Here is a 21,882-nt window from a genome sequence, read left to right as displayed (position 1 = left end):
GGAAAGCTCTATAGAAATGAATTATTACTGAAGTATAGAAATTGGGAAGAAAATGAGGAAAAGCACCATTTGAATGTGTTTTCCTCTGACAAGAAATTTAATTTTTAAAAATGTACGTCCATCATCTCACTTAATAGTTGATAAGTGAATGAGAGATGGGCACATGAGATTGGACTGAAGAGGAGATGATATAGGAACAGGAATGCCATTTGAGGGCATGGACTGCTGAAATGACTGAAAAGTTGGCAACCTAATTGAGGAGGTAGTAAATTTCAGCAGTCCAAGTCCTTTAGTGTATTAGGAATGTCTGCTTGGCTAGTGCTTCAAGGACAGTTACCAGGCTGGAGTCAGTGATCTCAGGGCTCCCTGAGCATCTTAAATGTGGCATCAACAGATGGGGAAACTGAGATCATAGAGAGGTTGTGGGATTGGCTCAGGCACATCCAAGAGTCTGAGGCTCCTGACCCAAGATTTTTTTTTTTAAATCCTTACCTTCCATCTTGGAATCAATACTGTGTATTGGTTCCAAGGCAGAAGAATGGTAAGGGTTAGACAATGGGGGTTAAATGACTTGTCCAGGGTCACACAGCGAGGAAGTGTCTGAGGTCAGATTTGAACCTAGGACCTCCCGTCTCTAGGTTTGACTCTCAATCCACTGAGCTACCCAGCTGCCCCCCCGACCCAAGATTTTGATGCCAAGTCTGCAGCTACTTTGTAGTAAAGGCAGGATCCCTCAAATGGTTGGCATTTGGAAGAGATAGTTAGGAATTCATATTTTCTCTAAAGCAATAGAATATACTAATATGAATTTTTAGTTTTTTAAAATTTCATCTCAGAGGAGCAGCTGGGTGGTGCAGTGAATAGAGCTCCAGGCCCGGAGACAGGAGGTCCTGGGTTCAAAACTAGTCCCAGATACTTCTAGCTGTGTGACCCTGAGCAAGTCACTTAACTCCAATTGCCTAGGCCTTGTCCTTCTGTCTTAGAGTTGTTACAAACAGAAAGTGAGGGTTTAAAATTTTTTTCATCTCAGGAAAGGAAGACATTGAGTTTGGACTAAGAAGATTCTTTGCAGTGGACAAGTCTGGTTTCTTTGAACAAATCTAAAGGCCTTGCCCCTGTCTTCCATTGGAGAGCATTTTCTCTCCTCTGCCTGGTTGGACTTTGAACAATAAACAGAAAGGGGTACAGGTCTATGTTGGCAGCAGGTGCTCTGCATCCATACAGGGAGTTTTCTGCTGCACAGTGAGCCTCCCCAAGCAAATAGAGGCAGCAGCAGGGTCCATTGGAGAAGGCTTTAGTCTGGGCCTCAGGATGGCCTCAATTCATATCCTACCTTTGACTTTTTTAGGTATGTTTCTGTGGCCAAATCAATTAATCATATAATGACCTTCATCAACTTACAGACTTAATTTACTAAGAGTTTGGTGGTCGACATCCCACCCAGGGAGATCCTGCACTGTGAGCATACACCTTCCTGCCATAGACCGAGTCTTTCTTTTAGTCCTGGGTGGGGGGGCATATCAGGGCTGAATCGTGACATGGGGGTCTATCTGTGATATATGGGCTTCCTCCTGGAATGTCCCTGATCAGTCCATGCTGAATAGAATTGTCCTGCTTCCCAGACCTGCTTGGTGGAGTGTCCTGTTTAATTCCAGATTGTTTTCTCCTCTTTCCAGCACCACGGGGGCCCTTGGGGCAATACAGAAGATGACCCGAGTGCGAGTGGTAGACAATAGTGCTCTGGGGAACACGTCCTACCACCGCCCCCCTCGATGCATCCATGTCTACAATAAGACGGGAGTTGGCAAGGTGGGAGACCGGATCCTGCTGGCCATCAAGGGGCAGAAGAAGAAAGCCCTCATTGTGGGGCACCGAATGCCCGGGCCCTGCATGACACCCAGGTTTGATTCGAACAATGTGGTCCTCATCGAGGATAATGGGAACCCCGTGGGCACCCGCATCAAAGTACCCATCCCAACGAGTCTCCGGCGGCTAGAAGGCGAGTATTCCAAAGTGCTTGCCATCGCCCAGACCTTCGTGTGAGGGGTCAGGCCCGATGGCAGGAGGGAGACAGTTTATGGAGCATCCTTCACACACACTGGCACTTGGGGGAAGGGGACAATTTCCCCTTCCATCCCCTCTACCCCCAGCATGGAAGGAGAACCAAATTCTGAAGTAATAAAAATATTTTATGTGTATTTTCTTGGACAGTTTTTTGTTCTATGACTGCTCAAATCCCTTAACCACTATATGATGGTCTTAGGCAACCTCCAGGACGTCCTGGGACACACTCTCTTGCCACAAATGATTTCCACCTTAGTTTCCCATCTTGCTTATTCAGGAAGTCTTCTGTCCCCAGCATTTCCCTGACCTTTAACTCCGTTCCGGGAACCTCTGGATGTTTTGAGGACTAGTATTGCTTTTCTCCCTTCCTTTTTATTTCGGGCATCTCTTGGAGGAGTAGCCATTTTGTTTTGCAATGTTTGGGCGTGGCAGAGGAAGGGGCAGCCTAATAAACTCATTTTTTGCATCCTTTGCAAAAGAAGGTGTGATGTTACCCTTGTGATGACTGCTGCTCAGGAGGCTTTCCATTTTTTGGTCTCTGAACTGGTTTAAGGAAGTCTGTGGGGAAGAGGAAGAGATGGTGCATCTTAGAGTAGGGGAAAGGTCAAATGGGTTGTTCTCGACTTTTTCCCTGAAGCACATCCCTGGGTGGGCTCTGGTCCCCTGGCTTAGTCCTCTAGCTGGCCTACAGCTTCCAGGGCACTGCTTCTCCTGCATCCTGCCCAGGGAGGCCTGTGCCCCCTGTAGCCACCCTCCTATTTCTTGGAGTAGTCTCTCATAACGTCCTCCTACCCTCCTGTCAGCCGGAAGCACGTTTTTTAGTCTCCCACCCTCATGGTTTGCAGCTTTACCATTTCACAGCCCTTTGTCCTCTTCATCCTGTCATCTTCTTCCCACTTCATTTAGCGGCAACTGTGGCTTTCCAGAGCCAGTGTGAGTAAATCGTGTCCCTTTCCTCGATTTCCCATGAACTCTGCCTCCCCTCCCAAGGTGTTCTTTGCTGACCTCCTAATGGCTGTGGTTTCAGCAGGATTGGGCAGCCAGAGCCCTCTCCCCATCAGTGATGCAGCTGCCTGCAGAACATGGCTCAGAAGAGCTTCAGCTTTGCTTTTCTTCCAGCTGTCCTATCACTTTGCAAACTGGGATCTAATTTGCTGTCCGCTTTCCCTACCCTAGCTCTTAGCTGGTACAACTTTCTCTTGCCCATGAAATATTTATAATTGCAGATTGGGTTTCTCAGTGTTTATAAACTTGCCCTTTTTTCCCCTCCATCACTCGAAGATGTGTATCTTACCCTCTGATCTTCCCAGGTATATCCATGTGACCGCTGTCTCATTTCAGCAATACCCAGCTCTTCCCACAGTTGGAATCCACAGGTCACCCCTGAAGCCTGAGGCCAGTTCCTGTAGTGAGTGAAGCTGTGTCAAGATCATTGGCTTGACCCCTGAAGGGGTACTAACTACATCACCGCAGCTCTTTAACTTGCCTCATGTTGCTTTGGTTCATGAGCCATGATGAAAGTCACCTGTTGCCCTAATGTGTTTTTTAGAGTGTTTTATTTTTCATTTTTTTTAAACCCTTACCTTTCGTCTTGGAGTCAATACTGTGTATTGGCTCCAAGGCAGAAGAGTGGTAAGGGCTAGGCAATGGGGGTCAAGTGACTTGCCCAGGGTCACACAGCTGGGAAGTGTCTGAGGCCCGATTTGAACCTAGGACCTCCTGTCTCTAGGGCTAGCTCTCAATCCACTGAGCTACCCAGATGCCCCCTTATTTTTCATTTCTTAAAAAAAAAATTCATAAGAGCAACTAGGTGACTCAGTGGATAGATAGCCAGGTCTGGAACAAAGAGGTCCTGGATTTGAATCTAACCTTAGACACTTCTTAGCTGTGTGGCCCTGGGCAAGTCACTGAACCCCCCATGGCTTAGCACTGACTGCTCCTCTGCCTGGGAACTGATATTTAGTATTGGTTCTAAGACAAAAGGTAAGGGTTAAAAAAAAGTTTAGATACATTTTCTTTTGCCTTGGACACTTCCCAACAAACCCCCAAGCAAATGTCACATAGTACATTTACTGAAGAGAAGTTAGTTTATGAGCAGTCAACAGAAAAAAGAGATGTATCCTTTGCTCCCAACACAATTCCTTTTGACCACACCTCTTGCCATAGCTGTTTCAGTGGCAGAGAGACCCTGACAATTCAATTAAGCAAACTTTTATCATGTGTCCACTATGTACCTGGTGTGCAGATAGAGCTGAAAACTGGCAAGCCCTTTACCCTTAAGGGCAGTGGAACGGGGAGGAAGCAGGCTATATTATGTAGACAAATATGTGTGGTACAAAGAAAAGATGCACACAAAAAATTCAGGAAGGAGACACTTTCCATTGTGGGGAATCAGGAAAGGCCTCCTGGAAGAAAGAATGATTTAAGCTGGATCTTGAAGGAAGAAGATGGTTTTAGTATGTACAGAGATGTGTCAAGAAAGGTGAAGGCATTCATTGGCATGCCTTAGTCTGGTTTGGCTGGAACGCAGAAGATATAAAGTAGGGAGTAATGGGAATTGAGAAAGGAAAGGAGGTTGGAGCCAGATTATGAAGGCATCCCTTTTAAACCCTTATCTTCCACCTTAGAATCAATGCTGTGAAGACCCTTTTATGCTAGGCAGAGGGATTCTTTTATTCTGTTGATAGTTGAGAGGCTTCGAAGGTTCTTAGTAGTGGAACAAGACACTAATGAGAAATGAGGTCCAGAGAGGCAACTGTGGTGTAGCAGAAAGTATACTTCAGTAGGAGAACCAATACTCAGAGGTCTTGGCTTTGAAACTCAGGCCTGGCCACTTAGTCGTGTGAGAGAAAGACTTCAATCTCTGCCTCAGTTTCCTCCTCTGTGAAAGGGGGATAAATTATACCTATAGTAATTTTAAATCATGAAGCTGGTTATGAGGATCAAATGAAATAATACATGTTGACCATTTGCAAATTCTAAAGCACCAACTGTGAGCTCTTAGTAAAAGCAGATAGGGATAATGCTCATTCACTACTAAGAATAAGTAGAAGTTGGAATGGACATAATGTTTTTCTTTTTTTACAAAGTGTTATTAGTGCTTTAAAGAAATCATCATACTTTCTTGACTTTTACCCACTTCCCCCAATTCTTTGGAGTAACAAATAACTATGGTTAAGCAAAATAGACCAACACATTGGCCATACCTGACAGTGTCAAGCACAGTGTTTTTCTGATTGTTCACCTGGATATCTTATCTAATTTACATTGCCTTACTTGTGAGCTGAGCTCTCAGCCTCATGCCTGCACTTTCTTAGTCTTTTTTTCCTGACCCTGACTTTTGGCCTGTCCTTGCTTCAGCTATTGTAAATTCTTGTCTTCCACATAAAGTGGCCTGACATTGAAATCAGCAACTTTGCTAGAATCTGAATCCATCTTTTCCTCCCACTAATTTTATAATTCTATCTTTACATTTTTTAAAAGGGTGATTTTGTGGTTTTTATTCCTTCAAACCATCCTGGTGGTTATTGATCATAATTCATTTCTCAACGTGGGGACTGATTTTCTTTCCATATTGTTTTTCTGCACATTTTTCCAAGTCATTTGGACCTTCAGTGACTAAAGGGATTGACAGATTTGTTTCTCCATTTTCATCAATATATGAGGTCCCCATGATTCCCAACTTTTGTGGGAGTTGTCATACCTTGGGATTATAATAATAAGAGGCCCCTCCATAACTGTAATGCTTTGTGTTTACAAAGTTCTTTACCTACATTAACCTCTTCATGGCTATCTTGAGGTGCGTAGTGCACTCTATTATAGGTATCTCTCAATAGTGAGAACAAGTCCCTTGAAGTGGTTGCATGTTTTAGAATCCTCATTCTTTTTTCTGCCTTTTTTTTAAATGAATATTAAATTCTCTCTTTCCACCTCTTCCCTCCCATTGAGAAGACAAGCAATTTATCAATGTATGTGAAGTCATACAGAACATTTCCATATTAGCCAAGTTGCATAAAAATAAAAGCAAGAAACAAAGTGAAAAAAGGATGCTTCCATCTGTGTGTAAGAACTCATCACTCTTCTTTCTACCATCCTCACTCTTTAAAGTACAAATATTTACATATTATGTAAAGTAAAATTTCAGCCCAATAGAAAGATGCCCTGTGAATGGAAATACATATGACCACTTCAAGGAGATTCATTGTTTGCACTAATCAGGACCCAGCTATATTATCCTTGTTTTACAGCTTAGAGAACTGAGGCTTACAACTTTTAAGATGCCAAGGTGCCACAATGACTGGCTTAGAACTGAATGGAATGCTGGTCATCAGACTTGAGATGAATTGTTCTCTCCACTAACATTATTTGTTGGCCTCAGGGAGAAGCCACCCTACTAGGGATGAGCTTCTCAGGCTTCACCCAGCTGGTTCTCTGAAGCAGATTTGGACTGTTGCTAGGGCCAGAGTCAAAGACTTCCAGCCATGTAGAAACTGCCAAAGCTTGGAATCCATGGGTATGACCTTTGAGGAGCCAGGGTCTCCTCCACACCATTATTGGAGGCAGATTTATTTGAATTTGTGACACCTTTCCACAGTAAAAATACTCATAGCATCTGTGTGTGACTGTTTTTCAAAATGTGAATTGAAGTTAATTTTTGCTTTGAGATTTTGTGACACCTCCTCCAGAGATGACATGGGTACCCTCTGGTATTATGAAAGCAGGATTGCAAATCTGTTTTAAATCAAATATGGCACATGCCAAGTATAACCTGGCATGTCTGAAGACCTGATTATCTAGTTCAAGCGATGTTTTCTACCTCTTTGTACCCTCTCCTTTTGCCCTCTTTAACACCTCCAACAGAAAGTAGGTTGGTTTGGGTGTTCACTTGGAATAGTGGAAGGAGGGAAGGAGCACTGGAGTAGGAATCAAAAGACCTTTGTTTTAGTCAATTCTGCTGCTAATTTGCTAGGTGGCCTTAAGCAATTCATCTTCCCTCTCTTGACTTCAGTCTCCTCTGAAAAATAAAGGGATTAGGATTAAATAAATTCTAAGATCTCTCTCAGTTCTAATGATCTAAAATGTCAAATTGACTAGTTTTGTTTATCTGACTACCTTCCCTCTGAGACAGTGACTGGTCTTACCCTGGCAGAAGGACATTCACTTGGCATTATTTTCCAGTTTTTCTGATGCATATAAACACACATCTATAGCCAGATCCCTTTGTGACCATAGCGTATATTTTCACCATGACTGGCCTTGGCTACTGGTATAACCTGAGGTCCTGTAAGAGTTTTTTTCTTTGTATGTTGGCCTCATTAGCATCCTTCTCACCAGCTGAGCTAATTAATTAGTCTTTTACAATTTCAGCTTTGGTTAAAAGGTTTGGTGTGGAAGAAGACTGGAATTGAATTCAAATGAAGTTCTTGGTTTGCCTGTGTGTGGAGGATTAACTGACAAATGATTGGGAGTTATAGATTTCAACATTACTGTGTAACATTTGTGCCTAGGGCTTCTTTTTGGACTTACTATAAAACTCTTTGGTTGATAATACTTTCAGTCAACATTGCTATTGTTTTTTTTTAAATATTAATTTTGCTTTTTAACTTCCATGGGAAAATATAGGCATTAAAACAAGAGAATATGAAAAGAAAAAAATCGAGCATGAAAGATAACTCCATTCCTACTACCACCAAGAGATTGTAAGTGGTTGTCATATATCTGTAATCAACTTTTTGCCAGTTGTGGTTCCCCCCACCCCTTCCATTAGCCAAGTGCAAACAAAACAAGACAAAAAGCAAGAGAAATAAAGTTTAAAAACATGCTTCATTCTTCATTTAGAGTTCAATTTTCTCTGGAAGTACGTAATATTTTTCATCATGAGTCCTTTGGAATTGTCTTAGTTGTATTGATCAGGGTGGCTAAGTCTTTTGTGACTGATCATTGTTACAATATTTCTGTTGCTGTGTACAATGTTCTGGTTCTACTCACTTCACTTTGCTTTAGTTTATAGAAATAGATTTTTCTGAAAATATCCTTCTCATTTCTTATAGTACAGAAGTATTCCATCATAATCATATACTACTCTCTAAGTGATGAGCATCTCCTTAATTTTCAGTTCTTTGCTGCCCCAAAAAGAGCTTCCATAAATATTTTTGTATAAATAGGGTCTTTTTCTTTGATCTCTTTGGGATACAGATGTAGTGGTATTACTGGGTCAAAGAGTATGCGTAGTTTTACAGCCTTTTTGATGTGTGAATCTTAAAAACTGCTCAGACTCTACCTTAGAAGATTTGGTTAAGCTATTCCCTTATTGTAACAAATGAAGGTACTTGGTCAGAAATGTATTGGGAATTTTAACATTAATCCACCCATACTTAGGCATACTTTAGGGGAAGTTGTAAACTCCTTACTGAACAATGAAAAGTCCCCAACTCATACTTATAGTGAAGCTAAAACCTTAAGCTAGATCTATTTTTAGATCTAATACAAAAGGGTGCTAAGTACCTATAAAGGTTAAATTAATCACTAAAAGGTCAAGCAACTTGCAAATGGCAAGCTTAACAAAAGAGGTGTGAAGTTTTAGTCTACCCAGAGAAGGTGATAACAAAAGAGGATGTGAACTAAGAATGGTCAGTCCTGGGGAAAATGTCTACTGCGATTGGTAGATGTGAAAATTTAGGGGAGGTGACACAAGAGAAAATTTTCTTTAAAAGGAAGGAGCTCGAGGTGGAATTTTTTAGTTGGAGTTTGGAGTTAGTTGGAGGAGCTGGGTCTCTGAACTCAGTTCAGGAGTTGAGGATTTCAGTGAAGGACTGGAGTTTTGCTTGGGACAAATCTTGTGAGTGATTAAAGACTGACTAGTTTCTCTTAAGGCTCAAATGGCCTAGGCCCTTCATACTATCTACTCTCTCTCTCCCTTTCATTAATTCCTTCATTTGTATTAATTAAAATCTCCATAAAACCCAGCTGACTTGGGTATTTTCATATTTGGGAATTTTTCCCATGGCGACCACTTATTTTGGATTTAAAGCAAGACACTAAAAATTATCTTTATAGTTTTGGCAATTCACAGTCGTGAAACCTACATTTTCATGGTCACAGATATAATCTCGAATTTCATCGCTATCTTTTTTTTTTTTAGATTCTCAGATGTGTGTTCACTTTTTTCTGTTCCTATATTTGATTTTTAATAAGCATGAAAAAAATTGAAGGATACATAATCAGTTGTTTGGACTCTAAGGCTAAAATAAAAAATCTAGATTTGAAATGAGCCCTTATTTTTTGTTTTTGCATGTGTGGGATTCTCTGAGCTGGGAGTTCTGCCTACAACTTAGTGGGGGGCTGGACTAGATCAACTGATTTTTTGGCTTGGTTCAGGTGTTGGATTGTTAACCCCTTTTGTTGCTATGAATACTCTTACCTTTTTAATTGTTCTCTCTCTCTCTCTTTTTCTTTCCCTCTTTCTTTCTCCCATTATCATTGGGGAAGAGGCTTTAGTTGTATTTTCTCCCTTTCCTTTCCTTACCCTAGTTTGGGGACAGGCTGGTAAATTCACTTCTAGGATCCTGAAATACCCCGTTTACCTTGTTAACTTTGAAAAGGAGAGAGGAAGTATAATAAAATTATAAAAATAATTTTATTTTATTTAGTATTTATATATTATTTATTATTTATTAAAATAAAATAGGAAAATTCCTGAGCCATCTCATGGACAAAATAACACGATCTTTGAGTTTCTTTAATAGTAAAGGGGTGAATCTTTCAGATGGCAAAGGGCTGGACTTAGTCTAGAAGACTGAGTTCAATCCTACCTTGTAACACTTAATAGCTATGAGACCCTGACAAGTTATATACTCTCCTTTAGACTGTTTCCTTATCTCCAAGATGTAGGATGCATCCATACATAGTATGTGGGTGCCTCACATCATTGATTTTGTGAGGTTCCAGTGAGGTAATGCATGAAGAATCATTGCAAACTTTAAAATACTATATAAGTGTTAGCTATTGTTATTATTATTTTTTAAACCAAGTATTGGTTTCAAAGCAGGAGAGCACTAAGGGCAAGGCAATTGGAGTTAAGTGACTTGTCCAGGGTCACACAACTAGGAAATGTCTTGAGGCTAGATTTGAACCCAGAAAACTCCCCTGACTCCCTCTCCCCTAATCTCTAGCCCTGGTTCTTACTCCACTGAGCCATCTAGTTGCCCTGGTTACTCATAATCAAATACATTTTGATACTTAGGCATCATTCAACAAATATTTGGTTCTCATTGTGATCAAGGGCATGGATTTTCTTTGGTTAGAGGTGAGGTACAGTCTATTATAGAGAACAGTTTAAGTTCAAAGCTATGCCTCTTAATAGCCATGTGACTGCAAATGAGTGACTTCCCTTTTGTGCCTCAGTGTCCTCCTCTGTGGGATGAGAAGGTTGGACTTGCAACACTTTGATTAGTACTCATTGGCGTCTGTGGTGTGTGGGGAGGGCTGGGTTTGACTTTTGAACTTTTATTATGATGCTATGATCTGATATCACTTGTCCCTGTGCCTATGCCCTAAGAGTAACCTAGTTCATTAGAGCTTATCTATAATGGCAGAGGAGGCATTTAATAGGTCAAGATGAGGAGGAAGTACATTCATTTTAGGTCTGTGCAAATATAACGAGTCAGGAGATTGGTCCAGATCAAAGAACAGCTAATTTCTTTAGTGTAGCATGTGAAAATTAATGAGGAAATAAGCCTGGAAAGGTAGACTTGAGAACCAGATTGTGGAAGGCTTGAAATGCTAGTAAGGGATGTGTCATGCTCAGAGATTCCATTTCTTAGAGTGAAACTATTAAAGCCATATTTTTCAGTTCACCCTCCTTTCATCATGTTACACAGAGAAAGGCTTTGATGCCTTCTTTTTCCAAGGCTCGTTGGAAAGATCACTGAATTGGAAATGAGAGAATTTGAGTTCTAGTCCTGATTCTGCTGTTAACTACCTATGATCCTGAGTACTAGAAAGTCACTACCCCAGGCAGAGCCTCAGTAAACTGACATTCTGTGCTTCCAAAGGGCTTAACAAAGGAGTATTTGAATAAAGAATCCCTGGAATGAAGGTTTTTAAGCTGGGGTCTATGAACCTTTCAAAAAAAATTTTGGACAATGATTTCAATATAATTTCCTTTGAAATGCTATATATTTTATTTAATTAAAAACATTATTTTGAGAAAGTAATTTGATTCTTCCAGTAAGCATTGTGGAAAGAGAAGCTTTTTATCCTACAAGGAGCTTATCATCATCATCATCTCAACAACAAACATTTCTTAAGTATTTACTATGAAGAAGGGCACTAGGTTAGGTGCTAGGCATACAGTTAGAAAAACAGCTCCCAAAGGTACTTAAAAGTAGGGTTCCCCAAGTGGTCTGTAATAGATTTCAATAAAAATATTTTGTTAATTACATTTCAATATGATCAGTTTCCTTGAAAGTTCAATATATTTTATTTTGTGCATTTACAAACATCAGGAGCAAGGCTCTGTTGGCTTTACCAGACAGACAAAGAGATCCATGCCTAAAGAAAAGTTAAGAACTCTTGGACTAGAGGGAGTAGAATAGAATAGCTTCTATTCTAGGTTTAATGATTTTACCACTAATGTATTATACCATCCTGGTTAGTCATTCTAGCTCTCCTGGTTTCATTTTATTTATGATTCATTCATTCAACCAACAAACAAATGTTAAGTTCTTACTTATGCTAGGCCTCAAAGAAAGAAAGTTTGGTGGAGATACTATAGTTACCTTTGTAGAGTTGTTAGTGTAGCAGGGAGATTAAGACAAACACAGATACCTATAATACACAACATGATGTGATTTAGGTATCCAAAACTGCAAAAGTATTATGTGACATCCAGGTACCTGAAGTGCATGGTCCTAGCCTTCGGGGAACTCCCTGGAAGGAATTATATTAATTTTTATTGTAGGTTAATATCTTTGTTTATTATGCTATTAATACGATTATATTGTGTGATTTATAATAATGTTATAGTTATAATGTTTAGTGATATTATTTAAGTCTATAAGAAGTAATGCCAATTGGGAGAAATCAGGGAAGGTTTGATGGAGGAAGTGAAGAATAGTATAACATAATCACTGCCCTGCAAATATTTGGTATTGAAATGCCAAATGCCTTCCTGTTTAATATTCTCTGTCCGTCTGTCTGTCTATGTGTCTCTCTCTGTCTCCTTACCTTTTGTCTTAGAATCAGTACAAAGTATCAGTTCTAAGGTAGGAGAGCAGTAAGGATTAGGCAGCCAGACTGACACAGCTGGGAAGTATCTGAGGCCAAATTGAATCCAAGACCTCCTGTTTCCAGGTCTGGCTCTATCCACTGAGCCACCCAACTGTCCTCTATTTACTTCTTAAAAAAAAGTTCACAGTAGTGGTAAATCGAAAAAGAAAATGACAGATTGGTGATGAGCTCAGTAACCTTGGGGGATAATAACTGTCATTAGATGGCACAGTGAATTCAAATGTGGCCACTGATACATACTAGCTTTGTGACCCTGAGCAAGTCACTTCACTATTTGCCTCAGTTTCTTCATCTGTAAAATGACCTGGAGAAGGGAAAAGCAAACCACTCCAGTGCTTCTGCCAAGAAAATCCCAAATGGGGCCACGAAGAGTCAGACACAACTGAAAAAAACAACAACAACTGAACAACAATAAAAAGTCATTACAAGAGGGAGCACAATAATGATTCCCCCAGAGACTTACAGGATAGTCTGTGTTGTTGGAATCGAGAGGAAGAAGAGACTCACTTCTGTGACCCAGGGTCCTTGGCACAGGCTGGCAGTTGGAATAGGAGGGAGTTTGTTATTCAAGGCTAAACAAAGGCACAAGAGCAGAGGCTGGGCTATGTCCCACCTCCATTTTCACCAGGTTTTTCCTTTTGTACCAGAGGGGAGAGGGAAAACTCATTTGTGAGCAGAGAGTAATGTGAATCCATTGAGATCATGTTAAATGACTACAGACTTTGAACTTAATTGGTATCACAGTGCAGGTATCTTTGGAAGAGTCTTTCCTTTCAGATGTTATGGGTCTGCTGGCCCCTTTTTCTTTAGGTGGTCCATGGAATTTTGAGCTGGAAGTTGCCTTAAAGGTTTTCTCATTTAGCCCCCTTATTTTATAAGGGAGGAAACTGGGACCTGGAGAGAAGTTGGAATTCACCCAAGGTCCCACAGAGAAGGGAGTGAGTAGTAGAGCTGAGGCTTTAAATCCAAAACCAGTTTTTTTACTCCTGTTCTCATCATTCTTCTACTTGAACCAATCAGTATGACTGGACAACTTGAAGGTGCAAAATAGGGGGGAAACATAGTCCTAACTTTCAGGGAACTCCTTGAAAAGAGTTATTTTATTCATTTTTATTATGTTTATTTTCTATTTTTCTATTTTTTACTATGATCCTGTTAATAATACATATTGTGTGATTTATAATAACATTATATTAATAATATTTAAGTCTGTTTGAAGTCACAGAATGTGTATGCCATGTTTTGTTCACTTACGCTATCTCTGTGTTTCTTTGTTCCTCTGGTTATCTTGGTATGGTGGATGGAGTGTCAAATTGGAATCAGAAAGAGCATCCTGCCTCTGACATTAATGAGCTAACTGATCTCAATGACATTTAACATCTATGATCTTCAGTTTCTTCATCTGTAAAGTGGGGCAAATCCCTTCATCATCTACCTCACTAGCTTGGTGTGGAACTCAAATGATAGAATGTATGTAGTATGCTTTGCAAACAGTAGAGCCCTATAAATGTCCGGGAATCTTATTTATGAATGAATGAAAAGCATTATTAAATGGCTCCTGTGTCAAGCCCTGTGTTCAGCCTGTTGATAAGAAAAAAAGTAAGTCAATCTCTGTCCTTAAGGAGTATGTATTCTAATTGGGGAGACAGTGAGAACTGGGGAGTGGTGGCCCCAGAAGAGTCTCATGGATGGCACATGAAGCAATTGGTCAGTTCACTGACAAGCCTTTTCCTGAGGTGATAGTAGTGTTGTGGGGATGATAATTCTCTGAACAAAAAGGTAGCAAGGAAGAGGAGAGGAGAGGCTCTGGAATGGAAAAGGCCAGGTTTAAGATGAGAAGGCCTGGTCCCAGGGATGGCAGAGGAGGTGGTTTAACTCTTCCTTGGGTGGTCTGCGGTGGCTGGCCTGTAAGGCAGAACAGCAACAAAAATAGCCAAGTGAAAAATGGATCTACTGAAAGTGAAGATGCATGATGTGTCCAGATATTTAAATTTATATATAGTTGTGGCAAATGTAAACTATTTTTAAACTCAAAGAACAAAAAAAATGTATTATGAACTCAGGGGAAAATACAGCGAGGTACCCACAATGGACATCCAATCAATATTGGCTAATGCCTCTTCTTCTGGGACTGTGTGGACAAGACCTAGAATCAAGGTTAAAGCCTTTTAAAATAGGATTAGAAAGTCAAAGCTGGAAGAGACCTTGCAAACTGTCTAGTTTAGCCTCTCTGTTTCACTTATGAGGAAACACTGGCCCCACAATAGGAAGTCACTTGGGCAAGGTCAGTGATCATTGAGTTGTCAATTGAGAGTTGGAAGGAACTTTAAAGGTCTAGCATAAGTACATAATTTTATTTATTTATTTATTAAAACTCTCACCTTCCATCTTAGAATCAATACTGTGTTGGTTCCACTGCAGAAGAGGGGTAAGGGCTAGGCCATTGGGTTTAAGTGACTTGCCCAAGATCACATATCTAGGAAATGTCTGAGGCCAGATTTGAACCCTGGACCTCCTGTCTCTGGACCTAGCTCTCCATCAAACTGCCCAATTACATAATTTTATTCAGGAAACTGAGGGTAAGGGAAGCCAAGGAGAGATCTGGTAGAATAAATGGAATCATGTAATAGTCATCAATGTGTCGAGAGACTGTAATATAGTGGATAGAATTCCAGACTTGGACTCAAGGAACTTAGGTTAGCTCTTGCCTTTAGTTGTGTGACCATGGTCAAATCACTAAATTCTCTGAGCCTCATTTTCCTCATCTGTAAAATAGAGAGGATAATATAGGAGTTATTGTGAAGCTCAAATGGAATTAAAGATGTAAAATAATTTTGCTAATGTCAAAACTTATATAAATATTTAATTAAAAACTTGAGGGGTCAACACAGTGCCAGAGACTTGTCTTTTTTTTCAAGTGAAAGTTTTTATATTTTATTTTTTTCCAGTTACACATAATAACAATTTTTGACATTCGTTAAAAAAAACAACAACCCTTACCTCCCGCCCTAGAATCAATACTATGTGTTGGTTCCAACGCAGTAGAGTGGTAAGGGCTAGGCAATGGGGGTGAAGTGACTTGCCCAGGGTCACACAGCTAGGAAATGTCTGAGGTCAAATTTGAACCTAGGACCTCCTGTCTCTAGGCCTGGCTGTCTGTCAGTCCACTGAGCTACTCAGCTGCCCCTTTGACATTTGTTTTTAAAAATTTGAGTTCTAAATTCTCAACATCCCTTCTTCTTTCTTTGAAAAGGCAGGCAATTTTATATAGATTATACATGTATAATAATACAAAATATATTTCCATATTAATCATGTTAAAAACACAGTCTCCCCCCCAAAAAAATCCTCCAACAGATAAAGTTTTTAAAAATCATGCTTTGATCTGCATCTCAGTCCTTTCTCTGCAGGTGGATAACATTTTTCATCATAAGTCCTTTGGAATGATCTTGGATGATTATATTACTGAGAATAGCTATGCCATTCACAATTGATCATCCTGCAATATTGCTATTACTAGGTACAATAGTTCTGCCCACTTGACTTTGCGTCAATCCATATAAGTCTCCAGGGGCTTATTTGAAAACAAGGGAATGTTTAATTATAGCTGGAGTGCGCACCATGGTGCCAGGGACAAGGTTCTGGGACACCTTGGCAAAAATTGGCCCCTTGATTTACTCATTTGTATATTTGAGTAGCTTGAAGTGAAGACTTTAGTGTGATTTTCCAGGGATCTGGCACTATGCTGTTGTTTTTCAGTCAGTGATTTGGATAAAGACATAGTTGACATATTTAGCAAATTTCTGTAAGACACACCCAAGAAGGAAAATTCATAGATGATTGAGGGTCCATAGAGATTTGGACAGGCTAGAATGGTGAACCAGAGCCAGTAAGGTGCCATTTTAATTGGGAATGTAAGATGTAAAATCTTAACACTTTAGGTTAAAAATCAGCTGTGCAAGTATAGGATGGGGGAAGCTGTGACTGGACAATAATAATCTATGTGAAAAGTGCTTGGAGATTTTAGTTTAATTGTGACATGAACCCTCTCCTGCCCTCCACAATTGGGAGGCATTATTATTGGGGTATTATATTGGGGCAGTTAGGTGGCTCAGTAGGTATAGAGTGCCAGAGTTGGAGAGGGGAGGTCCTGGGTTCAAATCTTTTCCTAGACAGTTCCTAGCTGTGTGATCCAAGGCAAGTCACTTAACCCCAATTGCCTAGTCCCTTATAGCTCTTCTGTCTTAGTATCCATTATGAGACAGAAGGTAAGGATTAAAAAAAGTTGCATCATATTTTGGACTAGGGAAATAATAGTCCTGTCCTACTCTACTGTGATCAGATGACATCTGGAGAATTGTGTTCGTTTTGGGTGCCATGTTTTCAGATGAGTATTGGACCAAAGGGAGAATAAGCAAAGGAGGACAATTCTATTGGTGAAGAGCCTCAGGGCTGTATTATAGAGTTCCTGATGGAACTGGAAGAATTTAGCCCGAAGAAGAGACTTATCACAATATGATAGCCGTTATTGGGTAATTGAAAGTTTGGCATGTAAAAGGAGGGGTTAGACTTTTTTCTCGTTGGTCTCAGAGGCCATAACTGAGAGCAGTGGGTAGAGGTCGCAGATTCAGGCTCCATGTCATGGATTAGAAGTTCCCTAGCTGGGTGAGGCATAGATGCCCCTCACTAAAAATCTTCAAGCTAAGGCTCACCAGCCCCTTAAGGATGTTCCAGAAGAGACTCCTGTTCAGTTACAGATTAGGCTAAATACTTTCCAAGGGTCCCAACTACCCCTGAGAATTGGTAACAAGGTATGACTGGGTTCCCCATCCTCTCTTTTATAAAATATCTCCTCCCAAATTCTTCATTATTATTATTTTTTAAACCTTTACTTTCCATCTTAGAATCAATACTGAGTATTACTTCCAAAGCAGAAGTGTGGTAAGGGCTTGACAATGGGGGTTAAGTGACTTGCTTCGGGTCACAACCCAGGACCTTCAGTCTCCAAGCCTAGCTCTCAATCCACTGAGCCACTGAGCTGTTTCCATTCTTCATTATTATTGTCACCACCACTCTCCCCACTTCAGACACTTGTACCTTTGAGTCATTGTTTGGCTTTTCTCATTTTCTCCCCACTGCAGGTTTGCCACCAAGCCCTTAGCACTGGAGAGACCTCTCTTCCATTCCCACAGCCACCAATCTTCTGCCTAGACTACCGAAGTAGTCCAATGAGCTCTCTATTCTTTCTTCATTGCTCCCCCCCCCCCCCAATTTGTTCTTTCTTCATTCAGCAGCTGAGCCATCTTCTTTAAGTATCATTTGGATCATATTGCTCAGCCTGTCAGAATCCCACGTCAACTTTTAGAGACCATTTAATATGTCAAATTGAAACTCTTTGACATTAGACATTAGTGCTTCTTGTGAATTAAAACCTCCTTCAAGGAGAGTTACTCACCAAGGTAATTCAAGTAATTAGCTCCATTTGAGAGATGAAGAAATTCAGGCAGAAGATAAGTGACTTAACCAACATCACTCAGCTTATCTGCCCCCATATCTTGAGTTTCTCCATTATGCTACATTGCCTTAGCTCACAAGGTCATAGATTCAGAACCGGAAAAGAACTTTAGGAGCCATGGAGTCTAACTTCATCATCTTATGACTGAGCAAGCTGAGGCCCAGAAGAATTAAATGATTTGTCCAACGTTACTTCAAAGATGAGATCTGAATTTGAGTTTTCTGACTCTGCATTCAGCACTGCTTCCCTTGTACCACTTAAGCTGGATCTTTCCCCCAAGGGTAGGCCCTGGTTTGTGTGGGCCATTAGACCTGGAGCTTCTTCTGGAACCATATCGCCTCCTTCCTCTGAATCTCTATCCAAGCATGTGTATTTTATTAATTGGCCTACTGAACACAAACAGAAACCCAGATTGCTGAGCACATTCCTTGCTGCCCCTGGTAGAGTGACTGGACAATGACCCCCTCCTAAGGAAGGAATTTTTTCAGGCTTGTCTGTCCCTGATGTACCTGCTGCAAAGCAATTTGAAGTTAACAAGTCAGGCCCAGGTGTTCTGGATAAAATTTTACAAGTTTGGGATAGACATAGTCCCTCCTATCCAGAAATTCAATCCCCTGGCCATCTAATGGAAAGGGTGGTGTGAATTGGCTCTTTTTTTTTTTTAAACAATGCAGTATAGAAATCCCTGGGAACTCATCAGAAAAATCATTTGGTAAATGAGTTGCTGGCATGGCATAGTAAATACTAGAGCAGTGGTTCTCAACCTTTCTAATGTTGTGACCCCGCAATACAGTTCCTCATGCTGCAGTGACCCCAAATCAAAAAATTATTTTGGTGGCTACTTCAAAACTGTAATTTTGCTACAGTTATGATTTGGAATGTAAATACCTGATATGCATTATGTATTCTCATTGCTACAAATTGAGAGGTTGAGAATCACTGTACTAGAGCAAAGGATTTAGAAACAGAAAGATCTACATTCAAATTCTGCCTCAAACACTTCACAGACTGCGTGATCCTGGGTAAATCACTTAACCTTTCTTGTCTATAAAATGAGATTAATAATAGTGTCTACCTCCAAGGTAGTTGTGTAGCTCAAATGAGATCTATAAAATGTTTTGCAAGCCTTAAAAGAGCTATATAAATGCTAGCTATTATTATTGTTGGGAGGACAACTTGAAGTGCCACCCCATACAGATGGGACCTATTATTCTAAAGATTTGGTGTGTCTTTGCATTCATCTCTTGGAACATGTTCAACAAACATCTGTGATGGAAACCCTTGAATGAGAGAGTAAAGAGGAGGATGGATCATATCAGAAGACTTGTGAGGAAAATGCTACCCCCTTCTGACAGATGATGGACTCACATGCATAATGAGACAAACATTTATGGTGTGACCAATGGAGGCATTTGTTCTGCTTGACTACTCAGTGTGCTAAAATAGAGTTTTGCTTTGTTTTTCAATACAAAGAAGGTGTGTGTGTGTGTGTGTGTGTGTGTGTGTGTGTGCGTGTGTGTACATGTGCTAGTAGTAGGAAAGCAAAAAAAAAGTCATTCAAATATTTTGTAAGAATTCATAGGAGAGAATGCATCTAGGTGGCTCAGCAGATTGAAAGCCAGGCCTAAAGATGGAAGATCCTGGGTTCAAATTTGGCCTTAGATACTTTCTAGAAGTATGACCTTGGGCAGGTCACTTAACCCCAGTTGCCTAGCCCTTACTGCCCTTGGGATCAATACACAGTATGGATTCTAAGATGGAAAGTAAGGGTTCAAAAAACAAACAAACGAATCCATAGGAGAGAACAGAGGAAAGGCCAAGATGAAATGCCACCATAGCAGGACAGCTTTGAAAGCTACTTATTGAATTTGTTATATTTATTTCAGAGGAAATGCAAGCTTTTTCTTAAAAGTGAGTTGCAGTTTCATGTATGATCCTCCTTCTCTTCTTCTGCTCATTTTATTTGGTATTAAATTCAAACCTAAAAAAATTAAAAGGTCATAAAATTAGAGAATATCAGAACTGGAAGATGTCTTAGAACTGATCTCATTTGACTCCTTCATTTAACATGGTTAGTTCAAGCAAGGCAGGGTCAAAAGAATGGACTAATAATGTAGGACAGCTAGGTGGCACAATGAATAGAGCTGGAGTCAGGAAGACTCATCATCTGGAGTTCAAATCTAGCCTCAGACACCTACTAACTGAGATCCTGAGCAAGTCACTTCACCCTATTTACTTCTGTTTCCTCATCTGTAGAATGAGCTGGAGAAGAAAATAGTAAACCATTCCAGTGTCTCTTCCAAGAAAACCCCAAAAGGAGTCACAAAGAGTTGGACACAACTGTAAAACAACTGAACAACAACAAAAGTTGATCTCAAACAGATAATAAGTACATGTGAATAGATGAACTTGGATGGACATATCCATCCCATAGAATGGATGAATACATAATGTGAACCTTAAGTTCTCAGGAGAAAAAGATAGGAAATGATTTTAAGAAGGGAGAGTGAGGGATAATAACTTCCTAGAAAAAGGAAGAATTTGGGCTTTACCGAGTGGGGAAAGATAAGGAAGGAGAGCAGAGAGGACTGATGTGGTTGCTCTAAAGTGGACTACAATGCTCCTTCTCCTGCTCAATGCTGGCTGGGAAGAGTTCATATCTCCCCTTTTTATAGATGGTGAACCTGAAGCTAAGGAATAGGCTATTCAATCCTTTCGGTCATTGTCTGACACTTTTTGACCCCATTTGGGGGTCACTGCAAAGCTACTGGAGCAGTTTGCCATTTCCTTTTTAAACTCATTAACAGATGAGGAAACTGGCGCAAAAAGGGTGAAGTGACTTGTCCAGGGTCACCTGGCTGATAACTGTTATTCAGTCATGCCCAATTCTTTGTGACTCTATCTGGGGTTTTCTTTTCTTTAAAAAAAATTTTTAAACCCTCACCTTCTGTCTTAGAATCAATGCTATGTATTAGTTCCAAGGCAGAAGAGCGATAAGGACTAGGTAATGGGGGTTAAATTTCTTGCCCAGAGTCACACAGCTAGGAAGTGTCTGAGTTGAACCTAGGACCTCCTATACCTGGAACTGGCTTTCAATCCACTGAGCCACCCAGCTGCCCCCATTTGGGGTTTTCTTGGCAAAGATACTGGAGTGGTTTGCCGTTTCCTTCTCCAGCTCATTTTATAAGATGAGGAAATGAGTCAAATAGGGTTATATGACTTATCCAGGGTCATACAGCTAGTAAGTGTCTGAGGCCAGATATCAAGTCAGGAACACGAATCTTCCAGAGTCCAGGTCTAGTGCTCTACCCACTGTGACATGTAGATGCCCCTCAAGGAACAGGACTCATAAATATGCCAAGAAATTGGGATTAGCCCATCTAGAGAGGGGAAATCTGAAGGGATATTGGCTATCAGTATTCAAGGCCTTCATTCCATTCAGTTGTACACATTTATTGAAGACCTGCTGATTGGTATGTCCTGTCCCAGGTGCTGAAGACACAAGGTCAAACAATACCATTGTTGTCCTTCATGACCTTACCTAAATTCTACTTGGAACAACTTATACCCAAATCAGTCTGTACAGGACAAAGAATAAGTAGAAAGTGATTTGTTGGGCTGGGGAGATCAGGAAGGGCTTCCTGTGGGAGGTGGTGCCTACCCTGGGCTTTGAAGGAAGGGAGGGTGAGCATTCCAGATAGATGCAAAAGCCAAATGGGAGAATGGCGGGAGTATAGTGTGCACATGTGTGTGTGTGTGTGTGTGTGTGTGTGTGTGTGTGTGAGAGAGAGAGAGAGAGAGAGAAAGAGAGAGAGACAGAGAGAGAGAGAGAGAAAGAGAGAGAGAGAGAAAGAGAGAGAGAGAGAGAGAGAGAGAGAGAGAGGGAGGGAGAGGGAGAGGGGGGGAGGGAGAGAGAGAGACAGAGAGAGAGAGAGAGAGAAAGAGAAAGAGAGAAAGCAAAAGAGAGAAAGAGATGGAGAGAGAGAGAGGGAGAGAGAGAGACAGAGAGAGAG

At 40.6% G+C, this 21,882-nt stretch overlaps 1 protein-coding gene across 10 annotated transcripts in view; it reads left to right on the top strand.

The window, feature by feature from the left end:
* MRPL14 (mitochondrial ribosomal protein L14) overlaps positions 1–2,198 on the top strand; it is a 34,138-nt gene extending 31,940 nt beyond the window's left edge. For all 10 annotated transcript variants that reach the window (XM_056818311.1, XM_056818317.1, XM_056818312.1 and 7 more), the window contains one exon: positions 1,677–2,198. In XM_056818311.1, the coding sequence (XP_056674289.1) occupies positions 1,677–2,043 (367 nt within the window). In that variant the 3' untranslated portion in view covers positions 2,044–2,198. The remainder of the gene's footprint in view (positions 1–1,676) is intronic.
* The last annotated feature ends 19,684 nt before the right edge of the window (positions 2,199–21,882 follow it).

Source organism: Monodelphis domestica, chromosome 2 (assembly GCF_027887165.1).
Source record: "Monodelphis domestica isolate mMonDom1 chromosome 2, mMonDom1.pri, whole genome shotgun sequence".
NCBI lineage: Eukaryota > Metazoa > Chordata > Mammalia > Didelphimorphia > Didelphidae > Monodelphis > Monodelphis domestica.
This window is presented reverse-complemented; position numbering and strand designations above follow the sequence as displayed.